At 35.6% G+C, this 18761-nt stretch overlaps 1 protein-coding gene across 1 annotated transcript in view; it reads left to right on the forward strand.

Moving 5' to 3' along the window:
* CAST (calpastatin) overlaps window positions 1-18761 on the forward strand; it is a 137945-nt gene that overhangs the window by 96043 nt on the left and 23141 nt on the right. The window contains exons 12-22 of the mRNA XM_051994099.1: window positions 1624-1704; window positions 1920-1958; window positions 2670-2759; window positions 2895-2987; window positions 5450-5548; window positions 9447-9530; window positions 10537-10584; window positions 13649-13744; window positions 14139-14237; window positions 16449-16547; window positions 17359-17442. Coding sequence (XP_051850059.1) covers window positions 1624-1704; window positions 1920-1958; window positions 2670-2759; window positions 2895-2987; window positions 5450-5548; window positions 9447-9530; window positions 10537-10584; window positions 13649-13744; window positions 14139-14237; window positions 16449-16547; window positions 17359-17442 — 912 coding nt within the window. The remainder of the gene's footprint in view (window positions 1-1623; window positions 1705-1919; window positions 1959-2669; window positions 2760-2894; window positions 2988-5449; window positions 5549-9446; window positions 9531-10536; window positions 10585-13648; window positions 13745-14138; window positions 14238-16448; window positions 16548-17358; window positions 17443-18761) is intronic.

Below are 18761 nucleotides of genomic sequence, written 5' to 3' on the forward strand. Positions count from 1 at the left end.
ATGAAATTACAGAAGTGATCCATGTAATATTATGATAAAGCATTACATAAATCTAAGCTAAGGCATATGATGCCCTTTCCTCAAAACAGCTTATGAGGTGAATGGAGAAATAGTATCATCAGAAGAAACCAAGGTTTAGAAATAAAGTGACATAATGAAGGTCAAAGCTATTAAATGAGGTAAATAAAGCATTTAGATGCTATAAATGGTGTGGGAATAGAAGACTGGAATTGGAATCCGGAAGGTTTGCTTTTGAATCCTGCCTCAGTTATTGAAGTGCTCTCTCTGCCTCAGTTTCCTCATCTGTAATATGGAGAGAATAAGGGCTCTTATGTCCTAGAGTTGTTGTAGCTTCAAATCAGATACAATTCACAAAGAGCTTCGCAAACTTCAAAGTGTCATATAACTGCAAAGTGATGCAGTCAATAGAGTGCTGGGCCTGGAGACTGACTTGGGCACATCACTTAAACACAGTCTGCCTCAGTTTTCTCAACTCTGAATGGGAATTATAACAGCACCCATTCTGCATAATTGCTATGAGGATCAAATGAGATAATATTTGTAAAAAGTTCTTAGCACAATGTCTGGTACATAGTAGATATTATATTTATATAGCATTTGCTTATTCCCTTCCCCTTTCCTTCCCTTATGTAAATGTTAGCTATTACTACTTGGAGTCCTAAGTCAGATTTTTCTGGCTCCAAATCTAGAATGTTTTCTAATGTGCCACAGATAAGAACATAGGTATTGGTAATCTGATTCTATGCAAAATGATGTCAACAAGTATGACAACTTAGAATCATGAAGAGAATGGAAAATACTCTTACCATTAAATCACTCAAATCCCTGTCAATTCCCATAAACTTTGCATGTTGCTGCCCTATGGGAAAGGAAAGGGAATAAGCATTTATGTTGTACCTACTGTGAACCAGGCACTCTGATAAAGTACTTTAAAAATAATCATTTTATTTGATTCTAATGTTTTTTGGTCCTCTTTTTAAAGTTGAGGAAACAGGTGAACAGAGATGAAGTGACTTGCTTAGGCTGAACTCAGGCTTTCCTGACTCTAATCTCAGTGCTCCATCCACTGTCCCATCTGGCTTCTAAGATTAGTTGGTCTTCACAAATAAGCACAGTTCAATTGGAGAAACACTTGCTAAACTCCTATTATATGGAAGAAATTGCATAAAGTTTTAGATTTTTAAAGATAAAAAAATTGTTACATGTATTTTCAGTGTATACACAAGAGATGTTTGGAATAATCCTTTACTAGAACAGGATGAACTGTGATACTTTTCCTAACATCACAGCAGCTCAAAGACCCTATCCCTGTGGCTCAGGGTCTTCTGAAAACTCATGCCACTATGAGTTTTATATGCCAGTCACTATAGTAAGTGTTTTATTAATATCTCATTTGATCCTCATATTTTTTAGCTAGTTATGTATGTGTCATGATTTGTCCAAGTTTAATGTAATTATTATTTAAAGTCTCAGTTTTTTATCTAGATTATAGATACTCTGACAACAATGTCATTCTTAGGAATATATAGAACTTCAATTTTAGTAGGTTCCTTTGGTGTTTTCAAATAATTAATTATATATGTATTTTTGTAAATTTTTTAGGATCCAGTTTCTTCTACTTACATAGAGGAACTGGGCAAAAGGGAAGGTTCAATTCCCCCAGAATACAGAAAACTATTGGAGGTAAGTAGGATGAAAATAGAATTGTATTTTATATTTCCCAAACTTAAAAGACTTTAATATGTGCATCACTATTAAATTATTATTTTTTTAAATTTAGAAAACATGAGTTAAAAAATGTAAAACCTGTTAAGTGCTTTATTTTGTAAAGCATTAACAATCCTGTTTTGACATGGAATAGCCTTTTCATCACCACCAAATTAATGTGTTTTTTTAAGAGTCATGAAGGAGCATCCAGAGATCCACCAAAGGCTGAGGTAAGTTTTGATGATCACCTTATAAAATAATAGGAAGGAAGGAAAGAGAGAGGGAGGGAGGGAAGAAGAAAGAAAGGAGGAAAGAAGGAAAAAGAAAATCTCAAGCTTCTGAGAAATCTAATTCCTCCTAACTGAGAAGGTGGTTCATTAATTTTCTATATATTTTCCATGGGAAGAAAAACAGCATAAAAACATATCAAGATGATTATGATTCAGATGCCTGGAAGAAAAAGTTTGTTTAGAAAGATGAGAAATATGAAGGAAAAATTCAGTGCTTTATTAGTATAGGTTGTAATTATTGTTCACTTACTTTTTAGACCAGCCTTTACTCATCGTAGGTTTTCTTTATACCACCTTTATTTTTTGAAGGCAGGTTATCATTGGTGACTTGTGGTTGCCTGCTTACCACTTCTCATTGCAGATACTGGTGGTGAAAAGATGAACTTTTTTGACAGCAAGCAGTTTAGGCTCATTGAGAACACAATGTAATTTTCTAGGGGAAGGCTCTAGCACTTGAAGGAGGGAGCATCCATATGGAAGATGCATGGAAGGACTTGGGCATGAAGGGTTAGTTATATTTTGCACCAATAGATCAAATTGATTGCATCATGAATTCAATGTAGTGCCATCCCTTGCAGTGTATGAAATAATCTGTTATTGAATTTGAACTTCATCCATTATACATGCCAGTCATAGTACCTTTTCATCTAGAAATCAATGGGAGAGGATGAAGCCATTGATAGCCTGTCATCAGACTTCACTTGTAGTTCTGCAGCTCCAGAAAAGGCAGAAGATAAAGAGGTATTGTTCTCCATGGTGTTTGCCTAAAAATACTTTTTATGACTTTTTAAAAAATGTTTGGTATTTCTGATCAACAGTGTTAATGCTCAAAGTCTTCCTCATGTGGAAGTTTGGATTTTGGCCTTTATTTTTCAGAAAGCTTCAGGAGAAGAAGTTTTAGAAGCCCAATCAGTAGACCTAATCAAAAGTGCTCTTCCTCCAGATGAGAAGAAACGAAGGATTGAAGAGGTAACAATATTTCTTCCTTAGGAAACTACCCAGTTCTACCTGAGACTAAATATTAGCTTTCCTATATTCTCCCTTGATTAGGCTGATATGAACAATGTTCTATAAAGTAGAATGTGTCTTTCCCCACTTGTATGTTTGAGTAATTAAAATTGATTGGAGCCATTCCTGTTTGTATCCAGCAAGAAACAGTATGGTGAAATGGGAAGAGCCCAAAGTCTGGAGTTGTAAGATGTGGGTTCAAATCCAGACTTTCCTGGATAAAATAGCAAAGTAGAATATTATTTATTACAAAATTAGTAAACCTTTAGCTAATTTGATTTAAAAATAAGAGAGAAGAAAAACCAAATTGCTAGGAAAAAAACCAGGTATAAAAATTGTAACAAATAGAGAAAAATGAAGAGAACTATCAGAAATGAAAACTGAAAAGAAATGAAGGATTTTTTGCAAAACCACAAACTGTCCAAATGAGCAGAATATGAAATAAAAATCTTTAATAATATAATTTCAGACAATAAAAATTAATCTAGACAGGATGGATCCATAATTACATCAAACATTTAAATAATAATTAATATCAATATTACACAAATTATTCTCAACAATTGAGAGAGAAACGTCACTTTGCTACTCTGTATCTCAGTTTCCCTGCATGTAAAATGACATTGGATTTAGATGATCTTTAAAGTTTCTTCCAGATCTAAATCCTATATACAAAGTTAGGCTTTGCATATTCATAAGAAGACTTTTATTAACTTGAATCTTTTTGGTCATCTTTCAGGTGAAAATAAGAACGCTAAACTTATTTCTTTTTTTGTATTATAGTATGATATAAAATTGCCTTCCCCCAAATTAGTTTGTACCTATTTGTATATATTTTGGATATTCTTATTTATTCCTGTTTTATGTGTGTGTACACATACGTTTATATGTACACACATATATATGTATGTATGAATACACACACCTGTTATTTTCCTCCAATAAGCTCATTTACGGAAGAAGCTGTTTTAAGATTTTTGCCTTTTTACCCCCAGTATCTACCAGAGATCTTGGCACATGGTAGACATTTAATATATGACTGTTTGTTGAGAGAGTCTGAGAGAAAATTTGCAGGTTCTCCTATGAACCCCTCACTGTTGAGAAATAGGAGATATGAAAATCCTACCATGCTAAGTAAGAGCTGAGAGGAGCCTTAGAGATCAATAGTCAATCAAGTAGCAAACCATCTCTCTTCATAATCCCAAATCAGCATGACTCAAGTGGACATTGAAGCCGTGTTTATCCTTTCTTTCCCTATTAAAAACCACAAGAATATTAATTTCCTTCTCTCTCAGCCTGTTCCATGCCTGGAGAACACGCCATGTGTGTCATGTGTGACAGCAAACAGCATGATGTTTTGGAGTCATTTGTCAATGTTCTTTTCCAACCTCCCATAATTTCTCCTGTAAAGGAAAATTTGTTTTTGTTTTTTTTTATCTGAATGGCTAGTGTGACAGTGATGGACATCACACTCATTTTTAGCAGTGCTCCAGAGCAGCTAGAATGAGGCTGCCAAGAGAAAATGAGTTTGCTTTTTAAAATCACTCCAACTCAAAATCAGAATGGAATCTTTTCACTAAAATAGTCATCCTGCCTCTCTCTGCTTGGAGGTCTCCATGGAGAAGTAACCCATTTCCTCCTAAGTCACTCCATTCTGCTTTGAGATGGATAGTTTTTCTTGACATCCAGCCTCAAGTTATCTTTTTGTAATTTCTCTCCAGAATTTCTTGTTCTGCTGTCAGGGGCAGTGACAGCCCTTCAGATAGTTGAAAACCTCTAAGTCCCCTCTTTTCCAGGCCCTATTTCCTCTACCCATTTTCATGTGGCATATACTCCAGGCCCTTCACCATTTTAGCTGCATTCCTCTCAATATTCTCTGGTTTATTAATGTCCAGTTTCTTAAGCTATGGCTCCCAGAAATTAACCCAGTACCCCACATGTGGTCTGACCAAGGTAGATTATGAGATGATCATCATCTTATTCCTAGGAGCTATGTCCTTCTTAATACAGCCCAGTATTGAATTATTTTTTCCCTGCCACACTGCACTGCTGACTCCCATTTAGCAATTAGATCTCTAAGCTTTTTTTCCCATCCATCTGTGTGGCTTAATGTCCATTGAAGTGTCCTTCTGGATGCTCCTTAACTCTCAGGAGTACTTGAAGGTGTATTTCATGCAAAGTGGGATTTAGAATGGGGAGCTCTTCAGAGATCATCTTTCTCTAACCCCCTCATTTTACATACAGATGAAGAAACTGGGGCTCCAGCAAGCCAGACTGACCCAAAGGTCCCAGATGGAGTATATGGCAGAGTGTGCAGCCATTTCTTGGCTCTCTGGACCAGTGTTTTTTTCTGTTATGCTACAGTGCTTTGTAAACATTTGCTTGTAAATTAAAGACTTTTTTTCCTTTTATGCTCAAAACAGACAGCCTCTGACAAAGCTGTAGATGATCTTTGTGAAACACTTAGCTATGCAGAAGCTGAACCTGAGATAGATACAAGCTCCCTCAAAGAAGTCGACGAGGTATTGTGCATGTTGTTATTTTAAAATCTTGCATTCTTTCCCTTCTCTGAAGTCTTCTTTTAGCTGTTCTTTTGGCTGAGATTAAAAGTAAGCTTCATTTCATAATTGGGAGAGCTCAATTAAAAAGAAAATTAGAAATTATTGCCATATAGTCAATGACTAAAAAGAGTATTTATAAATCTAGCCCTTAAATTTGAAAACAAGCATGAATTTGTTTCAGAGAAATTTCAAGTGGATCCCAAGTAAATATCCCAAAAGGGATTTTTTTCTTGCCTTTTTTTGCTATTCCACATTTCAGTCATGTTCATGAAATTTGTATTTGCAGCAGACTCTAAATACTTATCATTTTTTAACCTATTGATATGATGAGCAATAAAATGCTGGGCCACAAGTCAGGAAGACTTGTCTTCATGAGTTCAAATCCAGCCTCAGACACTTATTAGCCATGTAACCTAGGATAAGTCATTTAATCCTATTTGGTTCAGTTCTTCATCTACAAAATGAGCTGAAAAAGAAAATAGCAAACCATTCTAGGGTCTTTGCCAAGAAAACCCCAAATGAGGTCACTAAAAGTTGGACAGAACTGAAATGGTGAAAACATAATAGGCAGGGAGTAGAGATGAGGGAGTCCAGCATTTTAACTGTGGAGAAAGATGTAGATGATTGTATAGCCTTAGCAAGAGTGTTATTCAGGTTTTGGGGATCATAACTGCAAAGCATTTTCAATGTAGGTTCTTTCCTGTTTCATGCTTATAACCTTAAAATTAAGCAGTATAAATAATGACATCACCAATAGTGAACATCTATGTAGTATTTACTATGATAAGCACCTTATAAACATTATCTCATTTGATTCTTACAATGTCCTGGGAGAAATGTGTTATTATTATCTCCATTTACAGCTGAGGAAATATAGTCAAATAGCAGTTAAATGACTTATCCGGGGTCATACTAGTGTGTAACAACTAGTGTATAACTGATTTTAACTCCAGTTTTCCTGATCCCAGGCCTGTCTCTTTACCCACTTCATTGCCATATTTAAAAGGAACAGTCATCCTCATTTTATAGATAAGGAAATTCAAACTCAAAGAAGGGGATTTCAGTGCCTAAGTGTTGGCCAAGCCAAGACTCATAGCCAAGTCTTCTAACCCCAGGCCTAGTCTCTTTTCCACTTACCATGTTGCATCTTGTGGCTATTTGGCATGGTATTGTCTGGGACTTCGACATATCTACAACACAATAATAATGTTCACAACAGTGACCTTCAGACACCCTAGTAGGGGCTGAGGTTCAGAAAAACAGAAGTGATTTGCCGAAGGTCACACAACTAGGAAGTGCACAGAATAAGGATTCTGAGGCAGCTCTTTCTGCCTCGGAGTCCAGAGCTCCTTCCAAAGCAGTAGTCTGCAAATCAGTAATCTGTGATGGTGGGTGGGGGTGTCTGTGTACCCCTTTGTGTGTGTAAGCCTGCTGTAACCCCTTGTTTAGAGGATTTAATTAACCAAAATGTTCACAAAGAATGTGAGAACTGGAACAGATAATAGAGAAGCAGCATTACATAGTAATCATGGCAGTTAGTGAACATAGTTAGCAGTTAGGAGATTGGAGTTCTAGTCCCAGCTTTGGCTGCAGGACCTCCATTACGTTAGTTGATCTTTCTGGGCCTCTGTTTCCTCCTCTGTCAAATGAGGGCATCGAACTCGTTAATCTTGAAAGTCCTACCACTTCTAACATTTACAATTCTATTTATTTCCATATTTGACAGATAAGAAAAACACAACCCGTGTTGGAAATCAGTTTATCCTCAAGTCACTAGCCACATAGCTAGTTACAAGCAAAGCCTGCATTTGAAGCTGGATCTGATTACCAGTCCAGTGTTCTGTCCACTACCCTGTGTTTCTTTGTCACCATGATGGATAACGGGAATGTTTGCTGTAGAGTATATTCAATTCAGTTAACAGGGAATGCATTCTGGAATACGGTAGTTGTCTTGGATGCCATATTGGAAAGTAGTGAAAGGGGTGGTATAGGGCCCATCACCAGGAATCTAATTGTCTTTTCAGAGGGGCAGAGGACCCTATTCCCAAGATTTCTATGCTCTAATTACCATCTAACTAAACCAGGAAATAGGGAGAGAGAAATATTATATCCAGATTGGGAAACTCCTCTCCTTCAGTCTAATCTTCAACTACTCTTTAGATATCCTAAGCACCAAAAGTATCCATGTTAGTCAACAAACCTAGTGTTCCCTATTTTAAAGGACATCATTTTGGGAAAGGACTTTTTGGGAATGATGAGAAATAGACAGTAGTATATGAACTCACTGGTGCATCTTAATCAAGAATAGCCAAGTGAATAATAGTAGTGTGGCAGAAGGAATTATAATGGAAATAAGTCAGACTAGTAGAATAGAGAAAACCTGAAATAGCATCTCACCATTAACCAAATTTTTTTATTTATTATTTTATTATCAGTTTCACAAGTGATTCACAGTCTGGATTAAATGAAATAATAGGGAAGGGAAAAGTTTAAAAAGATTAACATGAGATATAAGTATTCTTTTAATATAAGTGCTAAGGGAGAACTCATAATGGATTAGAGTCAGGAGGTTACAACAGAGAACTTTTCATGGCTTAAATACCTTTTCCTGGAACTTCCTGAATCCCTGAAAAGAAATTGAAAGCTTCTCCATTTGCTCTATGGAGCTGTTACAACTGATCCTCATGAAGAGAAAGCATATAATCTGTATGACAAACAAATGTCCCCCCAAAATCCCATGGGATTTAGAGTTGGAAGAGATGTTAACGATCATCAGGTCATCTTTCAAAATGATCCAGAGAAAGTAGTAAATAACTCAAATTTCTGTAGCTCTTGAAGGTTTTCACAGTTCTTTTCTTGCAAAAGCCCTGTGGTTGTATTGATATATTCATTTTTCAGAAGAGGGAAGTGAAGATTCAATAAGAGGTATGTTACTTGCCCAGGGCAACAGGCATTAAGTGTCTGATTCAGCTTTCAAGACCAGGTCCCTTATACCTCATCAATAATCCCTGACCTGGGTTGGGGGTAAAGATCTTACATTTAAGGAAGATACAAGTTAGCTATTTCTTCATTTTCTACCCAGGCTTACGCCTTTGTTCTTCATTATGCCTACATGCTAGGTAACCCTTCACCTCCCCTTTTCAGTTTCTTTTTATGTAGTATTTCCATATGAAAAATGGCATGAACAGATTATAGAATATCAAAAAAGAGGAGTTTCTATTATTATTAATAATTAAAGCTGGGAATGTAAATTGGAGTCAGATTGTAAAAGATTTTTAATGTAGAATGGTGTTGGCAGTAATTGAAAACCATTGGAGTTTATTGAGCAGGGGAGAGTGACATGTTCAGCCATAGGCTTTAGAGAAATCACTTTGGCAACTGTGTGGATTATATACCAGCAGGAATCTGCCTGGGGCAAGGAGATCAGTTAGGAGGCTGTAAGTAAAATGGGTTAAAGACATGATCGAGGATGATGGCCATGTTAGTGAAAAGAAGATGGATGCAAGAGATGTTAAAATCCTCTGAAAACATATTCTCCTTAAAGGCAAATTTGTTTTTAAGACCAAACAATAGAAATTCTCTGAAAAATCTAGTGCTTCTTTGTATAATTAGTTACAGCTCAACTGCTCACCTCATTTAGGTTCTGGATATTCTGAACTAGAGGCTAGTTTTACAAAAGCTGCTACCACTTTGAAGGAATTTTCTTTCTCTTTTTATGTATTATTTCAGAAATAGTTATGGAGTATATGTGACTTCATTCAATTTATGTATGTTGTTTGTTTAGGATTTTATTTTATTGAATAGGTTAAATAAGTAATATTAAAATAGTCATAACACTTCTTTTCTACTCTTTCATCAGGTAAAATCCAAAGAAGAAAGACTTAAGAAATGTGGTGAACGTGAAGATACCCTCCCAGCTGACTACCACTTAAAACCAGCAATGGTAATGTCATAGGATACCAAAAAACTTTCCCCGTATATATGTGCTACTGAACACCTTTAAGTCATGATGATTCCTTAAAATTGACTTTCAGGGAATATTAATAACTGCTCTTCAAGGTAACCTGTCACCAGCTTTGCCAGTTTGATGGTATTCTGGCCATTAAGTACTGTGCTAAATTTGTGAATTACTTCTTTTTATTCCTGGGAGGGTCAGATTCATTGGGTATACAGCCTTACAGTAGAAGGTAGAATCACTATGCTTGGCCATGGGGAAGTCAGATTTCTGTAATTGATTTAAAAATTTCCCTTTGAAGTAATACAAATAGACATTGTATGGAAAATAAACACTTTTATGCTTAATAAAGAATTTGCTTATATTTTGTGTGAAGTTGGCACACTCATTTTATGGTAGAGTAATTATAAAACCAATATTGATATAAAGACTAGTAATACTAAAGAGCCTGAGTTCTTTCCCCTCATACCTGAAGTTTCACATCTCACATCTTTTGCAAATGTTTGTGTGGTTTGCCAAATACCAGACGACCACTATCATGCCTTCCCATTCTTCTCAAGTCTTCTCCCTATTTCCTTTAACCAATCTACATATGATATGAATTCAAGGTCCTTCTCCAATCTAATTGTTTTCTTCTTCACTTGAATGCTGCTAGAGGTAAACATCCATATTGGCTTTATTTTAAATATAGCCATTTCTTAATTTAAAAAAAAAAAAAGAATGGAAATTCTCTACATATAGCCTTACTGATGGTATCTTTAAGCTACTACCAGCTTATACACAAACTTTATTTTGTTGCAACTTGTTATAAACCTATTTTTTATAGCTTCCCTCATAGACTGATTGAGTTGAAATACAAATTAGCTATGGTACAATAAAACCTGCTCTCACTCATGTTTATAATCTTGCTTCTGGCCATGAGCTGTCTAAAGAAGATAAAATTGTCAGTATGATAATATAACAAAACAAAAACCATTTTCCATTTTGTTTGCAGGATAAAGATGGGAAACCTCTATTACCAAAGCCTGAAGAAAAACCCAAGGTTAGGAAATGAATACTCTCAAACTGATACTTTTTCCCCCTTGCAATGGAAATGTTGAGTAGAAGTTGAGAATTTATGGCAGAAATATTGTCTGGTATTGTCTGTATGGTTTGACATCTACATACCACATGAATGTGTTATGAACGCATCACTGAGCCAGGTATCCAGAGTTAGTCTTCTCTTCTTTAATGTGGAGATCTATAAGAGAGATTTTGGTTATATCATTATCCCCAGAACTTTGTAACATTTGATTATCTTTTGTTTACCTAAACATAGGCAATATAGTCAGATTAGGTTATTCCCATCACTTTCACAGTTCTGCTCATATTACTTTGTATTCAGATGTGTAATTTTGTGGAAATAGTAGTCAACTGGCCAAATGATTAAGCCGTAACCATGTGTCCATGATGCAAGGTGTTAGGGAATACAAAGCCAAAAGCAACAGTCTCTGCTTTTAAAGATCTTATACTATATCATGTTTTTGTTTTTGTTTTTTTGAAAAAAAAAAAAGTACACATATAAATAAGTACAAAGTATATTTCAGGCAAATATTGAGCAAGGTGGAGAGTAGTGGATTAGCATCAGGAAAGGCCTCATGTAAGAAATGACTCATGATCTGAGTTTTGAAGGGAACTGGGAATCCTAACAGATGCAGGTAAGACAAGGAGTACATGGAAATGGGATATGGGCTATTGTCCATGAGTAATAGCAATTAGGCTAATTGTATTTGTTTCTGGGAGGCAGCTAGGTGATTCAGTGGATAGAGTGCCAGGACTAAAGTCAAGAAGACTTATCCTCCTGAGTCCAAGTCTGGCCTCAGATACTTACTAATTATATGATCCTGGGCAAGTCATTAACCTTGTTTGCCTCAGTTTCCTCATCTGACAAATGAACTGAAAGAGGAAATGGCAAACCATTCCGGTATCTTTGCCAAGAAAATATCAAAAGGGATCATGAAGAGTCAAACACAACTGAACAACACATTTGTTTTTAGATGCAACTGGAAGTCCCTAGAATTTCTTGGGTGGAGAAGAAAAGTAAAGGGGGAAGTGACATAGTCAAACCTGTATTAACAGATTAGCATATCAAAATTTGTGCAGACATTCCCCACTCATTAGACATGGAAATTATTTGTATTTTTTTAAGTATTCAAAATTTATTTTTGCTCAGATAAATTTTTTCTTTTAACAAAAACAGCAGAATCACTAGATCAATTTTCTTTGAACTATGCTGGACTACCAGATTGAATCATAGATTCTTAGAGCTGAATGAGATGTTAACAGTCAACTTATCCAATCTCTATTTTACAAATAAGGAATATGAGATTCAGAGAAATTAAGATACTTGGTTTAACATCACAAAGCTAGTTAGTAGTCTGATACTAATAGTTTTTCTAAGGGAAAAAAAAAACAGAGAGAAGTCACTAGTAGTGATAGCTGAGTGCTATGAATCTTAGACCTGAGCTTTTAGATCACTCTCTGAAAGACCAACAATACAGATTTTTCTATAAGGGCTTTTTCTCTTTTGTTGCCACTGACCTTGAGGGGAATTGATATCCCCTATACGCATTTTCATGGATTAAGTAGGCACAAAACCCATTTTCCCTTAAATCATCCAAAGAATTGAGTTTTTTTTTTTTTAAAGCATAGATTTTTTTTTTTTAAAGGTTTAGATGAATCAGTCTCTGCTCATAGAACCTGCAAACATGGTATGAGGAAATGATATATACGACAAAATTTGTAAATGTGTAAACCCCCATCCAAAGGATTGAACTGTGAGTCCTAATAGGAAGAAGACGCCTTCTTTAAAATTAGAACTATATTAGAGTAAGAGAAAGGAGAGATATCTCCACATTATTTTAGATATAATTGACATGAGACCTAGACTAAGAATATATGCCCTTAGGTATGTGTTAACCAGTTGTTATTATTAATTTTAGAATATAATTCTGGGCTCCACAAAATTCTTATTTTTACACAATAAAAATTTTGTTTTATTTTTCTCAAAGGGAGTTTTTGAAGATAGAAAGATTGACACAGTAACAAAAAAGCTTCAATACACCCAGGGAAAGAATTCGGGAAGATGACTATGAACCACTACATAGAATTCCCAATCCTTCTATTTTTGTCTGTCTGCACTTCTGATTTCCATCACAGGCTAATTGTACACTATTTCAAAGTCTGACTCTTTTTATACAGCAAAAAAACTGTTTGGACATGTATACATATATTGTATTTAACTTATACTTTAACATATTTAACATGTATTGGTCAACCTGCCATCTGAGGGAAGAGATGGGGGAAGGAGGAAAAAAGTTGGAAGGAGGAAAAAAGGATTTGCAGTTGTCAATGCTGAAAAATTACCTATGCATATATCTTGTAAATAATATAATAATAAATATAATTTTTAAAAAAGCTTCAAGCTTTCAATAAGACCAAGTTTATTATTTGGTAAAAATTCTTTAGTAACCTGCAATTAGGAAATATTTGACTAAATGACAAAATCAATTACTGAATTTTCTATAATAATGTATTAACATTAGAGCTGTTCTTTAATGTCTTTATCTTATATCAATAAAATAGTAAAGTTCCCATTTTAAGAACTTCAATAAAATTTAGTGGCTATGATAGGAGGATATCTAGGTGGCATGGTGGGCCTGATGTTAGGAAAAGCTGAGTTCAAATATGGCCTTAGATACTTCTTAGCTGTGCGACCCAGGCAAGTCAGTTTATCCTGTTTGCCTCAGTTTCCTCACCTGTAAAATGAGCTGGAAAAGGAAATGACAGACCACTCCAGTATCTTTGCCAAGAAAATCCCAATTGGGTCACAAAGAATCAGACACAAATGAGCAACTGAATAATAAAAATAAGAGATATTGATAGGACAGATTTCCTGAGGGAATCGGATTACAGATTTAGTATTTGATTTGAGCAAATTAGTTTCATAGATTACAAATGGGTTGCAGTGAATTTCCAGAAAGAATACTAATTCTACTAAAATTATTTCTATTCCCTCAGCTAACCCAAGTAACTTTATATTATATAATTTTCTTTTTGCATTGCAGCCTATGAGTGAATCCAAACTTGTGGATGAATTATCCAAAGATTTTGAAAGCCCTAAACCTCAAGGAAAACAACCTAAACCAAGTGATAAAGCAAAAGTAAGTTGAAAATGTTTTAAATCTCTTGTTTTAAGTGCTAATGTGTTCCTTTCTATAGTAATAAGGCATAGGCTATTTAAGCTTGAAATGATTGACAAAAATTCCATTTATGCCATCATTTCCCTCACTTTTTTCAGTCTTAGCTTTTTCTGAATGTTTCCAGAGACATTCCTACAACTAAAATAATTCATTCAAAATTATATTCCATAGATAAATAAGATGTGCTATGAATGGTGGCTGAAAGAAGTTTAGAATATGCCCAATTTAGATTTGGGCAATTAAAGGCATTTAATTTTTTTCCTGTATAATGCTTGTGTTAGGTATTTTTGGTACATACATATCTGTCTTGCTAACCATATCTTTTCACTTTAGTATAATCTGTTTCTTTCTTTAGAAATCTGAGACTCCAGTCCATGCTCCTGTGAAAGAAGTTGTTTCAAAAACTCGCATGTGTGTTGTGCAGGAAGTCCCTCAAAAGCCTGCACCAAAGTCTGTGAGTAACCCTTAGAGCACTGCCCGCTTTTTTGAGAGGCGCTCTGAACATGTGGTCACTTACTCATAACAGCAGTGCTCCCAGATATTCACATTCTGTTCCATTCTCCCTCAGGGTCACTCACTCACGCACGCACGCACACACGCACACATGCACACACACCACACACACATGCACACACACCTTTCCTCTAGTGGCCATTTTGCCTCCAGCATCAAATATAAAATCCTCTGTTTGGCTTTTAGAGCCCTTTATAACATGTCCTTTTCCTACCTTTACAACTGTCTTCCACCTTACTCCTTTCCATCTAAGATCCAGAGGTACTGGCCTCCTTCCTCTTCCTCTCAAAAGATGTTTCATCTTCCTACTCCAGGCATTTCCCTTGGATGTTCCCCATACCTGAAACTCTTCTTCTTCAACTCTGCTTTTAATCCTTCTTCAAGTCTCAGTTAAAATTCTGCAAAAAGTCTTTCCTGATTGTCTTATTCTTAATGCCTTCTTTTATAAAATATCTCCAATTTATCCTGTACATATCTTGTCTTTGAGATTCAGGCTACTTTTATCTAATTACTAAAGATTATTATTTTGGATACCTTTGAAAACTTGTGTTTCCTTAGCATCTTGGGGATGAATGGCCCTCAGCCTGGCCCTATTCCCTTCCTATATCACTATTTGTTGTTCTCCAAACAGCCCAATGTTCTCATTTTTTCTATGTCATAAAAAATGGCTCTGTAAACTCACTGGCAGTCAAATCATAGGAATAATATTTCACAAAAGAGGAGTAACCTGAATCAATTTAAAACAACTACTTTTCTACTTTTTTCCCCAGTTGCTGCATACAGTCTAGTCTTTAGTTATTGATCCATGACAAAAGTATTGTTTGTTTCAGTCCTGTCCAAATCTTTGTGACCCCAAGATAACTGGAGTTGTTTGTGCCACTTCCTTCTCTAGCTCATTTTACAGAGGAGGAAACTGAGGCAGAGTAAAGTGACTTGCCCAGGGTCATACAGCTAGTCTATGTCTGAGGTCAAATTTGAACTCATGAAGATGAATCTTCCCAATTCCAAGCCCTGTGCTCCTTTATAGTTTGTAGTTCTAGTGCATGTTTATAATATAACACAGTAAAAAGAGTATTGGACTTTTTTGTCAGAAAATAGGAGCGTATCCCTGCTACTAGCTACCACGATATGACCTTGATCAAGTCATTTAAGTACCTTGAGCCTCAGGTTCATCATCTGCCAAGTTAGGGGATTGTATTAGAAGATCTCTAAAGTTTCAGTCCCAAATCTGTGTTCCTATGATCCTGAGAGTTATCAAAAACTGTTTAATAGGGTTAGCAATTTGGTTAACCATTTAGTGTCCTTTGCAGTGTCAGATCACCAAATAACAACAAAGTTTGCACCATTTCTTTTGTATCTGAGATCACTAAAATTTAATGTTTTCACATATAATATATCATTTTTGTGTGGTATCCCATTGGTTGGGGGAATCAGAGCATGAGGAGGCGGGTTAACTGAAGATAAGTCTTGAGATAATAGCGATAGATCTGGGAATGGGCCCTATGGGTCAAGTCAAGTCCAGATCTTTCATTTTACAGATAAGGAAATTGAGGCCCAGAGAAGCTTTGCCTGGTCTCTCACAGCTAGTAGGAGTCGGTCTTTATAGTTTAGAAAGATAGCCTGTTGCATTCTAGTTGGTTTTTAGAATTCATCCTTGTCGGGGCATGCTTAGGAGTTAACATGAATCCCAAGCTTTCCTATTCCCTTTTTTTTCTTCCATATATTCCTATGCCTGGAGCAGAGAAAGTATTTCAAGGAACTTTCCTTCTGGAGTTTCCTCTGGGGTTTCTGCATGAGGAAAATAGGTCTCCCTGCCTTTTACAAATGGTTTGAATTTTTTTTCTGTACAAGCAAAAGATTAACTTAAGAAAAATAGTTTTTGCTCCTGTCTTCTCATTTTTTTGTGTTGTACTTTATCACAGTGGCCAAACACCTTTTAACACATTCCACCAGTTGCCCAACTATTAATGTGAATACAGTGTCATGTACAGAGCCTCTGATGATTTCTACTTCTGAAACATGGATTTTTTTTTCATCCCAGGCTTTTAGATTACTTGATGAATTGTACCCAAGATGAATATTTATCTTCATGAATGTTTTTTTTTTTTGAAACAGTGATAAACTAGTGTTTCTTCTTATGTGTCTTTAAAAGGAACAAGTACCAGATGATGCTGTGGAAGCTTTAGCCAGCAGTCTACCAAAGAAAGAAATAGATCCAGAGGAAAAGAAACCTGCAGTGGATAAAGTAAAGGTAATGGGGATCCAGGTCCATCTTCTTCTTCCCTTTTCCCTCCAAAAAATACAATTTTATATCACCCATAAAGCATGCCTAAGAAGGTTTCTGTTTAAAATACTTACCTACACTATTGATGCTTACTTGTTTTGGGATTTACATGAATGGATTATCCATGTGAGCATTGTTTCCAACAGTATAGACTGCAACCCATCAATCTGTACCATTTTTGTCCACTTTATATACCCTATTTAAAAGTGGCTTTTAAAAGTCTCATTTTGATTTTGCAGAAAGTCTACATTTTTAATGGGTGGCACTCACTTACTATTTGCACTTTTACACTGGGCTAAAGCAAAAAGATATGCCTTGGGGCATATCTAGTGGCCACTTAGTGGCAGTGATCTGACCTTGGTGCTTATTCAGGACATATCTCCAAAAAATATAAATGTTGATTGTGAAAGAGACAATATAGTGTATTGAATTGAGTGCTGGGCTTGGAGTCAGGAAGACTTGGAGTCAAATTCCATCTCAAACACTTAAGAGTTTTATCATCCTGGGCTGGGTCAATAATTGACTTCTGTAATCTTTAGCTTCTTCATCTTTTAACGGAGTGGGTTGGGTTCCATTCTCTTCTAAGGTGTCTTCTAGTACTAAATCTATATTCATAATCCTGGTCATATATAGGTGATAACCTAAAGGTATTTTCATCAAGCCAAATCTCATCTACTTGGTTCAATGAATACACATACATAGATACAAACCAATAAACAGACAAACAAATCCATACATATGATATGGACAATGAAAATGATAGAGGACTTTCCTTCAGGAGAAATTCAAAGAAGAAAAGAGTGAAAAAGTAGGTGAAGAAGAGGAAACAATCCCTCCTGAATACAGATTAAAAGCGGCAAAGGTAAATAATTTTTTAGGTCTATAGTATATCATCTATAGTAATAGCAATAAAGCTATTATAATAACATATATAGTAATAGCAATAAAATAAGTGCTGACTTGTAGCCTATTGTTATGGGTTTCTGAGGTGCAAATTTACATGCTGAAAATTTACAATCAGCTCCACTTAGAGTTGGCTCTAATCTTGAATATAATTTGTCATTTTGTTTAACTGAAATATTTAGAAATCTTTTTCAAAAGAGCCCAAAATGCTATGCCTATTTTGCCCTTTTACCTACTGGGTGACACATGCTAAAATAATTGTGTGGTTTTCTATAGTCTATGATTTTTAAGCCTCAAATTGCTTTTCAAATTTGATTTTAACATTTGAGGAGAAGTTATGGTTATCATATATTGTAGCCAGGCTCAGTCTCCAAGATTGAAATGAAATTGAATACTCACACAAGTCGTTTAACAGTTAACAAAAGGAGATTTACTTGTTAAGAGATAAGGAAATAGATAAATATGATGAGGGAGATATAGACATGTATATGTATATATAAATGTGTGTGTCTTTATATATATAGTGTGTTTGTGCATGTATGAATATATGTGTATATTTGCATACACACATTGAGGACACTGAGGTAATTGAATTGAGCCAGCTCTCATGCCTCTGAGATGCCCACTATAGGTCTTCAATTAAGCACTAAAGGATTGAACCATCTTCTGCCTTTTTATATATTCAGGAAGTCAGGATATGATGTCAGCAATTATGCCTTTCATCCTCTAAGCTGATCAAACCCCAAAGATAGTTCTGTTGCTCTGAAGCCAACTTAACTTGTTTTCTTGAGTTGTCATCCTAGACCTGGCACATACAGGAGGCCCAGAACAAGTTTCTAATATCTACTAAGCAAAAATTAAAGTGAGACTAAGAATTGAGGATACTAAAGAAGAGAGAATTTTTGTAAACTGACTCCTTCCCACTGTACTATTCTTTAACTGTCTCCCTGTCCTTGAAATTCTCTTCCTGCTCATCTCTTCCTGCTGACTTCTCTGGCTTCTTTTAAGTCCCAACTAAAATCCTATCTTCTATAGGAAACTTTTCCCAACTCTTCTTAATCCTAAGGCCTTCCCTCTCTTCATTATTTCCTTTTTATTCTATATATATTGGAGTGTTGTTTTCCCATTGTCTCTTCTGTTAGATTGTAAGCTTCCTTGAGGGTAAGGACTGCCTTCTGCCTCTTTTTGTATTCCAATTCTTAGCACAATTCCTGCCACCTAGTGATACCTAATAAATGTCTGTTGATTAAATGACTTTCTAATGAGCACTTATATCAG

The sequence above is a fragment of the Antechinus flavipes genome, chromosome 1, assembly GCF_016432865.1.
Source record: "Antechinus flavipes isolate AdamAnt ecotype Samford, QLD, Australia chromosome 1, AdamAnt_v2, whole genome shotgun sequence".
Lineage (NCBI taxonomy): Eukaryota > Metazoa > Chordata > Mammalia > Dasyuromorphia > Dasyuridae > Antechinus > Antechinus flavipes.